The 10,302-nt window shown below is 62.4% G+C and overlaps 2 protein-coding genes across 11 annotated transcripts in view; one reads left to right on the top strand and one right to left on the bottom strand.

The window, feature by feature from the left end:
- Nucleotides 1-2,139, top strand: part of NDUFAF8 (NADH:ubiquinone oxidoreductase complex assembly factor 8) — a 3,940-nt gene extending 1,801 nt beyond the window's left edge. For 3 of the 5 annotated variants that reach the window (XR_001370178.2, XM_014586730.2, XM_027770741.1), the window contains one exon: nucleotides 649-2,139. Coding sequence is in view for 2 of the 5 variants with exons in the window: in XM_014586730.2 (XP_014442216.1) it covers nucleotides 649-770 (122 nt within the window). In the remaining 3 variants the exon portion in view is untranslated. The remainder of the gene's footprint in view (nucleotides 1-648) is intronic. The other 2 variants (XR_334122.3, XR_003548956.1) reach the window with 2 other exon arrangements.
- A 1,534-nt stretch (nucleotides 2,140-3,673) lies between these two features.
- SLC38A10 (solute carrier family 38 member 10) overlaps nucleotides 3,674-10,302 on the bottom strand; it is a 37,863-nt gene continuing 31,234 nt past the window's right edge. For 5 of the 6 annotated variants that reach the window (XM_006145659.3, XM_027770737.1, XM_027770740.1 and 2 more), the window contains 3 exons: nucleotides 9,902-10,018; nucleotides 5,185-5,361; nucleotides 3,674-5,048 (listed from right to left, as the gene is read on the bottom strand). In XM_006145659.3, coding sequence (XP_006145721.1) covers nucleotides 3,994-5,048; nucleotides 5,185-5,361; nucleotides 9,902-10,018 — 1,349 coding nt within the window. In that variant the 3' untranslated portion in view covers nucleotides 3,674-3,993. Of the gene's footprint in view, nucleotides 5,049-5,184; nucleotides 5,362-7,012; nucleotides 7,039-9,901; nucleotides 10,019-10,302 lie in introns of all 6 variants that reach the window. The other variant, XM_027770736.1, reaches the window with a different exon arrangement.

Genomic DNA, 10,302 nt, shown 5'->3' with positions numbered 1-10,302 from the left:
CCTGCCTGCCTGTCAGCAGCTCCCCAGCCTCCCTGGCCGAAAGGTGGCTGGACAGCCCTCGCACCCACAGCTCTCAGGAGCACTTCCGTTCTGGATCAGAGGACACCTGAGAGGCGCGGAGGGCGTTTCCTCTGCACCTTTCTGTGGCTGACCAGGACCTAGCTGGCCACTTCCTGCCCCACCTGACACTGCTTTCCTGGTATCTAAGGCCATCCCAGGGGCCATTCCCTGTCACCAGTGGGCCCTCACTTGTCACACAAGCTACTCTTCATCTTTCTTGTGCTGGGGAAACTGGCCCGGGAGGCCCTAGTCTGGGCTGACGCTCCAGCTGTGGGCTGTGAGCTGTCAGCAGGGCAGTGGTGTCTGCATCTCAACCGCGCGTCTCCGGGAGGGGTGCCCGCTGGGAGGGGCGAGCGGCATGGAGTCTGCAGGTGGCGCTCAGGCGGGCACGTTGCTGAGGTTGTGCTGGGTGTGATAGATCCCAATCCTGTGCATGGAGGACGGGCCCCCAGGGCACCCTCGCCCCGCGCAGCACCGGTTCTCTGTACAGTGTTTGGTGGAAGATGGTGTTTGGCACGGGAGATGTCTTACTTTGAGCCACGTCTAACCTGGAAACAGGCCACTCAGACAAAGTACTTCATCTTTCAGGCCAAGAAGACCCTGGAGGGAGGCGGCAGTTAGGAGAAACCCTGGGCTGCAGTTCGCATACTCACCCGCGTGTCGGCACAAGCACCTCGCACTACCCTGGGCAGCCCCGCAGGACATCGTGAGGGTGGAAAGGAAGAGGGACCACGGAATCCTGATGTCAGGCCGTATCCTCAGCAGGCTGACCTGGATCAGGATCCGGGTCAGTATGACGGGGCCAACCCAGCAAGACAGACCGATCATGCGTGGTTCCAGGTTCTCCCAGGCATGGAGGAGCCTACAAGCCCCTGTGGGAACTGGCAGGGTCGGTGGTGGTGGCCCTCTGCCTCAGGATCCCCACTTGAAAACATCCCCCCAGAAATAGCTCACTGAATCTAGTGAAGCTTGGAGCCCTAAGTATTGTCCAGGACACACTCAGAGAAAGCATAGCAACTCCTGGGGGCCCAGAGCCCTGGAAGCCTCTCGGAACTTTCTAGGCTTGGGAGCTGGTCTGGGTCAGAGCAGAGCAATAGGTACCTGAGCCACCCACAAGGTCTGCCCAGGCCACCAGCAAGAGACTTTGCTCCCCTCCTAGGGGTTAGCTGCCCCTCTATACACTCCGCTCGGGGTCCAAGCCCAGTAATCACCGATGGCTTCTGGGCTGCCCCTCCCCCTTCCCTGGAACCAAGGTCAGAGGTACAACACCCCCCACACGTTTGGGGAGACCCAGGATGGACTCTGCCCCAGGCCACCCCTACATGCTGTCCCAGGGTTGGCCTTGTGTCCCCCAGCATGAAACCCTGTGTCTGACACATGGTCTGAGTTTGCAGGAGCCAGTCGTTTCCCAAGGTTCCGGGGTGGCTGGATCTGGTCCCAATGTGGGATCTCACCGGAATCATAGGACTTCAGGACCAGGATGTGTCAACGTGACCCTGAGCTGAGCCGCCACAGCCCGCCTCTTCTGCTGCCCTGTCCTCTGCTCACTGGCCAGGGCTTCCAGCATCCGCTCCCTGGTGTCCCACACTGGCCCCAGCAGGGCACACTGCTGGCCGCGCAGACCTGCCTTGTCCATGTTCCCCGTTGCCCTCACTCTAGCCCCATCCCCTGGGCAGACAGCTCTCCCCTCAGCCTTGTTCCTGAGCCTGCCCTCTGGCTGCGCCCAGACTCAACCTTCAGGGCTCGTTATGGGTGAGGTGGGTGCCACCAGAGGCCGCAGTGTGCCTGTGATGCCAGCTGCTCGGAGGCCGAGGGCAGCCTAGACAACACAGCAGGCCTGTCTCCTCAAATACAAAGGGGGGGGGTGTGATAGTTAAAAGTGCTGGACTCTCATGGCTGATCACCGTTGCGTCCCAGACCTAGAGGCTTGAAACGGCTGAGCACATGTGCCTCCGAAATCCTTGGAGAATAGAGCAGGGATTGCAGCACAGCCACCCCGGGGGTGATCTCATTTCCCCGTCTCCAGTGAGTGCACGTGCCTACGGTAGGGCCTAAAATAAACAGTTGGTGCCGGCCACAGCACGCTGTCTTAACTGTTGCAGCGACGCAGACAGGAGCCCGAGGTCAGAGCTGTGTCCATCCCTTCTCTAGGGGCCTTAATCCTGTTAAAGAGAATGCCTTAAAGACCCAGCTGAGCGTGGGGCAGACATGTCTGGACTGGAGCCTGGCTTGGAGATGGGCACCGTGTCGGGATATGGGGCTCCGAGTCGCTCGGGCCTGCCTGTGCTTGTTGCGTGTGCTACACGTGCACTGCCCAGGCCAGGGCTGGCCAGAAAGCAAGGCCCTCCATGTGGGTTCTGCCGTCCCTGGGAAGGTGCACTTGAAACGAGGGACTGAGCCCCAGGTGGCCACCCTCTGGAGGAGGCCAGGGTGTGAACCCACCAGCACTCTAATGGTCTGAAGGCTTCCCAGCATCCTGCAGCAGGTCACTTGGGAAGTCCCCCACTCCAGTGCGGTCCTGCAGGAACCAGCTCTGCTTCTGGGAGCTCTGCCCCTTTCACAGATCTTGAAAAGTTCATGGAAAGTGCATGTTTCTTTTGGGGGGAACAAAATAACCTGTATTCTGGGCCATCAAGTGGCACAGAGGGTAAGGCAGCTGGATCCCACATGGTTGGCAGCATGGTTCAAGTCCTGGACCCAGCAGCTTGAGAGACGCTCTGGTGTGTGTGTGTGCCCAAACAGGAGGGAGCCGGGACTGCTGGGACCTCTCTCTCCCCCATCTGCCCTATAGCAAAAATGTAAAACCTGTATCTTCATTAGATTTCCCTCCTCCTAAAATAATTGTTTTTCAGGGTAGTGATGGTGTGTACCATGGCAGTAGGGCCTCCACACTTTAGTCTCCTGCATTATGTTTTCTGGGCTCCAAGCTGCTCAGACATTTTTCATGTTAAGAAATTACAGTAAATTCAAAACAACAGGTGGGTGGATCTCGAGTTCAAGGCCAGTGGCCAGACTGAGAGAAACTGTTTATCAGGGCTTCAGGAGGTGCAGAGGAAGGAGCCAGGGCCAAGTGCAAGCCCCCCAAGGCCTTTCAGGAGGAACCCAGTCCTTTCCCACAGCAGGCCCCATGGCCAGACTTGGGCCCTTTTGAGTTGCCCTGGCACATGCTCAGTGAAGGCTGCCCCTCCTGTCCCAGGCTGCTCCCACACATCGACAGGCCTGGGTGCCTCCTGGCAGCTTCCACAGGCCGGAGGGGCAGTGGTGTCTGCAGAGGGGAGTCCCACCCCCTCAGGACTACCCGCTGCATTGAGAGGGCAGCAGGAGGCAGGCAGCCACAACTCCCAGTGCCAGGCTCTGCAGGCCAGCACCTTCTGGGGTCAAGGGCCTACCAGGCTGCCCTGGCCAGGGCCCGGTTCTCACGGCCTCCCATCCTTGGCCCTGTGGGTTCTGGGCAACACCATGTGGGGCTTCTGACCTCCAGTCCCTACATCACTCAAGTCCTCCCATGGCGACCTCTAGTCAGGGTTACCAGCATAACAGGCCCATGGTTTAGGGAGCCCCCAGGCTTCCTGGGCTCAATCTGCGCTCCACCCTAACCCTCCAGAAGGTGGGAGCAGTGGGGCAACGGCAGCTTTATTGTGACGTTCTTCGACACTTGGGGAGGTGCGGCTGTGAGGCCAGCCCTGCGGCATCGGGGGCGTCGGTACCTCAGCCACGTCTGCTCATCCTAGGCCCACACACGCCCGGGCGAATAGGCTGGGTCTGTCTGAACATGGGCGGGCAGCCAGACGCAGCCTCGCACGCAGCTCGGGTGCTCAAGCCAGACCCATGTGTCCTCCTGGGCTGGGGTGGAGAAAGCACGGCGGTGACAGGACGGTGACAGGAAGAATGCTTTAGGCAGTGAGAGCTTCAGACACCAGTGACGGTGAGGGCTCAGGCCTCCTCTGGAGCCCCCGGCAACTGTCGGATCTGCCGGCTGTGCACCACCTGCAGGGCAGCTCCCGCAGCCTGGCGCAGCTGGGCACCCAAGGCGCTGCGGAGGTCATTCCCCTGGACGTCAGGCAGGGCGTTAAAGCTGATGACAACCCCGTCCTCCAGGGCTGGCTCCCCCTCGGCAGGAGGGGCGAGATCTCGTCGCCGCCTCCTGAGGTCAGAGCCGGCCTGCAGCTTCAGCTCTCGGCTGCCTTCAGCCTTGTCCAGCCTCTGCCTGGGTTCTTGGACAGCAGCGTCCTGCTCAGCTCTCGGATGCTCATGGGGAGCAAGGCCATGGTCCCCACGGAGGGCCTCCTTTCCTGCCTCTGGGCGACGGCCCTGGTCTGCCTGGCGGCCCTGCTGCACGCCCTCCCCGCCATCAGAGATGGCCCCAGGTCCCGGCTGATGTAACAAGACCTGGGGTGGAGCGACTGCACCCCCTGACCGGCTGGACTGCCCCACTGCAAGGCCCAGGCCCTGGTTCACTGGGCTGGACGCCACATGAAGGCCCCCAGCCTCCACACCCATCCCCACCCCCGGCCTGCCCACCCCCTCCTGCATGTCAGCACCAGGGCCTGCTGCCTTGTCTCCAGATCGCTTCTTTTCTGGGGGACCTCCACCCAAAGTGCCCTGACTCTGCCTGGGCAAGTCTTCAGTGAGCCGCTTCTCTGAGCCCGCAGGGACCCTGGCAGGGTCTGGGACAAGCAGCTGTTCCAAGCCCTTCCCAGCCCCAGCCGCCTCGGGCAGCACACCCTCGTGGCCTGCTTGCAGCTGGGCCTGGGCTGCCTGGGGCTCCATGTCAGAGGCCCCACCAGGAGGTCTGTCCATGGCCCCCTTGGGCTCCTCCAAGGACTGCTGGCCAAGCTGCTGGGGCACAGCAGGGACATCCCCAGGACTCTCAAGGATGGGCTCCAAAGGCTGCACAGGAGGGCTCCCTGCCATCACCCCAGTCTTCCCGAGGGCCTCCTTCACCGGGTCTAGGGGTGCAGCAACCCCGGGCTCCGGCTGCATGTCCACTGCAAAGCAATCAGGCGACATGTCAGCCAGGATGGACTCGGCTCAGAGGCAGCAACCGGAGGCTCGCCCTGGCACAGCCACATGGCCCACAGCCACATGGCCCAGGCCACCCCCCCACCCAGCCCGCGCCCCTACCCTGCCGGGGCCGCTCCTCCTCGCCATCCTGTCTCTGCTGGTGGATCTCCTTGTGCTGCTCCTCGATCACCGCCAGCAGCTTCTCCTGCTGGTCCAGCAGCCGCTTCTGCTGCACCTGCTGCTCCTGGATCACCCGCAGCAGCACCGCGTGGTCCAGCAATCCTGCCCGGCCTGCCTCTGCGGGACATGACGGTGGTCAGGGCACCGGCCCAGGTGCCCACACCACCCACCACACCCAGCCACGCCAGCTCAGTGAGGCGTGCAGGCTACAGGGCCGTGGGTGCTGGCCGGAACCCCGCCTGTACCCCAGCAGGGGCCTTGCCCCCACCAGAGCACCCCACAGCTGGCCCGGGTGACACCCTGAGCAGGGCCCGGCTGCCCTTCTGTGCTCACTGGAAACCAGTGTCTAGAGAAACAAAGGAGGGGCCAGAAGGCGGAGGACAGCGCCCGGACTGGGCCAGCCCCTCTCACACGGTGGCCCCTGGACAGGAGCCCCAGAATGAGACTTGTATGTGTGCTCGTTGGGGAGACAGAGGGAAGCGAGAGATCATCCCCAGGGAGGGTAGCCATGCTGCAATCCCTCCTCCACTCTCCTCCTGGGGTTTTTGTGGGCACGCATGCACACGTGCCTGGTTTGACCTTCAGGCCAGGTCTAGGACTCGAACCATAGCCAATCATGTGGGAATCCAGTCCCTTAAGCACTATGCTGCCTGTGGACCCCAGAAAGAATTTTTAAAACCAAACTTAACATCCTGTCAAGCAGAGCCTGAGACTCAGTGAGACCTGGCGGCTTTCCCCACCTGCTGCTCCCAGCTGCCCCTCACTCCAGCTCAGGGAGTCCTGGCACCAGGCCACCACGGAAACCAAAGGGAAGGTACGTGGTAGACAGCATGGGAAGGGCTCGCTGGCCATCACTGCGCGTGACCCGCGTCACTCAGGACAAGGGCTGACCCCAGCTGCGTGCAGCAGCCACCCCGGGCACAGCAGCGTGCTCACACCGTCTGCAGCCAGTGGCCGAGGCTGTGTGCAACACGTCTATCTGAACAGGGGGCTCTCTGAGAAGCCGGGGCTGTTGGGCATCCATTCCAACTCAGAAAGAAGGGTTTCTGAGACTGGGAGGCAGCCCAGAACAGGCCCTCACATGCCAGGCAGCAGAGGTGCAGCTGCCCTGCTGTGGGATGCAGCCTGGTCACCACAGCCATGGCATGCCAGTGTTCCCATGGGGGCCGGGGGCCCAGCTCTGGTGGCAGTGCAGGACACGCACACAGACGCACAAGCCAGGCTGCAGAGGCGACTTGCGGGGCCTGGAGTGCCTGCTCTCAGTGTCCAGCCCAGACTCCCCGTCTCTCCGCAGGTGAGGAGAAGTAGGACCCCGTCCCATCAATTAGCATCTGCAGATCTCGAGCACGTGACACACAGCAGTATGAGGACAAGGCCCACATGCCACTGGCACCTTTCCTGCCCCAGGGACCCTGCCCCGGAAGAGCAGGCCCCTCTGCCACACTTCTCCCTTGGACCAGCCCTGGACCCTGTTGTGAGGCAAGGGGAGTAGAGGACACCATGCCAGCCAAAAGTCACGGGACAGGAGACAGTGTGAGGTGACAGGCCCCACAGCCAGAGCCCCAGGCCAGCTCGCAAGTGGGCAGAGCCACCCCGCACCCAGCCACGAGCAAGAAGAGGTAAAGTATAAAAGCAGCAAACAGGCTTAGATGACAGACCGCCACACTGGGAGCGATAATCAGAACCAGACTAAGGCCAGAGACGGCGGCCATGGCAGGCCCTTCCCCCCTTCCTGCTGCTCCTGGATCACCCGCAGCAGCACCGCGTGGTCCAGCAATCCTGCCCGGCCTGCCTCTGCGGGACATGACGGTGGTCAGGGCACCGGCCCAGGTGCCCACACCACCCACCACACCCAGCCACGCCAGCTCAGTGAGGCGTGCAGGCTACAGGGCCGTGGGTGCTGGCCGGAACCCCGCCTGTACCCCAGCAGGGGCCTTGCCCCCACCAGAGCACCCCACAGCTGGCCCGGGTGACACCCTGAGCAGGGCCCGGCTGCCCTTCTGTGCTCACTGGAAACCAGTGTCTAGAGAAACAAAGGAGGGGCCAGAAGGCGGAGGACAGCGCCCGGACTGGGCCAGCCCCTCTCACACGGTGGCCCCTGGACAGGAGCCCCAGAATGAGACTTGTATGTGTGCTCGTTGGGGAGACAGAGGGAAGCGAGAGATCATCCCCAGGGAGGGTAGCCATGCTGCAATCCCTCCTCCACTCTCCTCCTGGGGTTTTTGTGGGCACGCATGCACACGTGCCTGGTTTGACCTTCAGGCCAGGTCTAGGACTCGAACCATAGCCAATCATGTGGGAATCCAGTCCCTTAAGCACTATGCTGCCTGTGGACCCCAGAAAGAATTTTTAAAACCAAACTTAACATCCTGTCAAGCAGAGCCTGAGACTCAGTGAGACCTGGCGGCTTTCCCCACCTGCTGCTCCCAGCTGCCCCTCACTCCAGCTCAGGGAGTCCTGGCACCAGGCCACCACGGAAACCAAAGGGAAGGTACGTGGTAGACAGCATGGGAAGGGCTCGCTGGCCATCACTGCGCGTGACCCGCGTCACTCAGGACAAGGGCTGACCCCAGCTGCGTGCAGCAGCCACCCCGGGCACAGCAGCGTGCTCACACCGTCTGCAGCCAGTGGCCGAGGCTGTGTGCAACACGTCTATCTGAACAGGGGGCTCTCTGAGAAGCCGGGGCTGTTGGGCATCCATTCCAACTCAGAAAGAAGGGTTTCTGAGACTGGGAGGCAGCCCAGAACAGGCCCTCACATGCCAGGCAGCAGAGGTGCAGCTGCCCTGCTGTGGGATGCAGCCTGGTCACCACAGCCATGGCATGCCAGTGTTCCCATGGGGGCCGGGGGCCCAGCTCTGGTGGCAGTGCAGGACACGCACACAGACGCACAAGCCAGGCTGCAGAGGCGACTTGCGGGGCCTGGAGTGCCTGCTCTCAGTGTCCAGCCCAGACTCCCCGTCTCTCCGCAGGTGAGGAGAAGTAGGACCCCGTCCCATCAATTAGCATCTGCAGATCTCGAGCACGTGACACACAGCAGTATGAGGACAAGGCCCACATGCCACTGGCACCTTTCCTGCCCCAGGGACCCTGCCCCGGAAGAGCAGGCCCCTCTGCCACACTTCTCCCTTGGACCAGCCCTGGACCCTGTTGTGAGGCAAGGGGAGTAGAGGACACCATGCCAGCCAAAAGTCACGGGACAGGAGACAGTGTGAGGTGACAGGCCCCACAGCCAGAGCCCCAGGCCAGCTCGCAAGTGGGCAGAGCCACCCCGCACCCAGCCACGAGCAAACATGTCGGCCACACCCATGGCCACACACACAGCCACGGCACCAAGGGGTGCCTGACACAGCACCCTCCAGCCCCCGGGCCACGGCCAAGCTGTGCAGGACAAGGACCCAGGTGCCCGTGAAGCACAGGCAGGCTGGCTGCTGGGACCCCACCCACTGAGGGCCGGGGCCGACGCTCCCACTGTGTACCCTGGACATCCTGGGCCTTGACCCTCCAGGCACGCTTCCAAGGGAGCACGCGCCTCCCGGTTCCTACCTGCTACCATCTTTTTAATCTCAGCTGCTCGTCCGTTGAAAGGCGTACGGAAGAAAGCAGAATAGGAAATCGTGAAAAGTCTCTTTTTCAGAAAGAGGAAAAGATGAAAGCAGCAAACAGGCTTAGATGACAGACCGCCACACTGGGAGCGATAATCAGAACCAGACTAAGGCCAGAGACGGCGGCCATGCCAGCCCCTTCCCGCCCCTGAGAGCCAGACACCGGGGCACCTCCCGCTCGCACCCACCTTCAGGTGCTCAGGGTGGGCAGAGCCAGCCAGCGGCCCCACACGCCACCGCGCACTCAGGGAGGGCTGTCGGTGGCCACAGGGCCCACTGAAGGCTGACTCAGAAGCATTCCTTCAAAGGCACGGGCGGCAGCTAGCCCCAAGGCCCCGCTCACAGAGCCAAACAGCCACCTGCCATCACTCCCGTGCAGACGCCTGAGGACTGACGGGACACCGACGCAGAAGCCCAGGCTGCGGGCAGCCAGGCAGGGTGAGGGGCCGGGTGTCCTGCGAGAGCACTCAGGTACTGCTAGCGACACGGTATGCACACCCCCAGGGGCCTGGAGCCTCAACCTGGGAGGGGGCACGGCCAAAGAGGACAGGATGGGGGTATGCAGACCAGGCCACCAGAAGGGCTGCGACACCTCCCCTGCAAAGGTGGTCATGGATGCTAACTGCTGGGGTCAACCCAGGACAGGCGAAGGGCTGCAGGGCGCTAAGGACAGATCTCATGCTGGGGACAGAAAAGGTGAGGATTCCCCGCCATGGGACATGGCTGAACCTCGGCTGCAGGTGACCTCGGGTGTGTCCAGGGGAGCAGGACCTTGCTAGGACCTGAGCCGGGCAGCCCTCCCACCGGGTACTGGCAAGTGCGGCCTCAAACTAGCGTGCACAGCCAGGTGTCTCAGCACCTCGCCTGCCGCCTCACACCACGCGTGGGCGACACCAACTCGCCCACTCTCGGATGAGGCGATGACAGCCAGAAGCCCAGGGACCCGCGGCAGGACCGGAAGGAGCTGCCAGGAGCAGACGTGGGGCCCACGAGGGCGCCCAGCCCACCTGCAGCCCTCCCGTGTCACCCTGGGGCTGGACACCCAGACCTTACCCTCCAGCTTGCCCGCCGTGTCTGCGCCCGGCCGCTCTGCATCCCTCTGCTCTTGCACCTCTGGCCGCGGCCCAGCCCCAGGAGCCGGTTGCTGGTCCAGGAGGGGGGCCTTCCCACCTGCGCACAGGGAGAGCTCAGGGTCTGCACAGGGCTGGGATGGGGCGAGGACGACTGGTGCAAAAGGTGGCAGAGTCTTCCAGAATGCTCTCCGCCACACCCCTCCCTCCCCCGTCAGCAGTTTATATTCAACCTGATGATTACCAGGGAAGTAATAAAAATATTTAACAATCTTGGAGGCTTGTGGCTGCAAGCCAATGCTAACTACTTCTTCAGTTAAGATGTGAGCTCCGTCCTGACTGGCTCTTAGACGGTACTGAACAGGCTGTCTGGGGGGGTAAACG

This window comes from Tupaia chinensis, unplaced genomic scaffold (assembly GCF_000334495.1).
Source record: "Tupaia chinensis unplaced genomic scaffold, TupChi_1.0 Scaffold000159_1, whole genome shotgun sequence".
Taxonomy (NCBI): Eukaryota; Metazoa; Chordata; class Mammalia; order Scandentia; family Tupaiidae; genus Tupaia; species Tupaia belangeri.
Note: the sequence above shows the minus strand (reverse complement) of the source record. Positions and strands in the feature narration are given on the sequence as shown.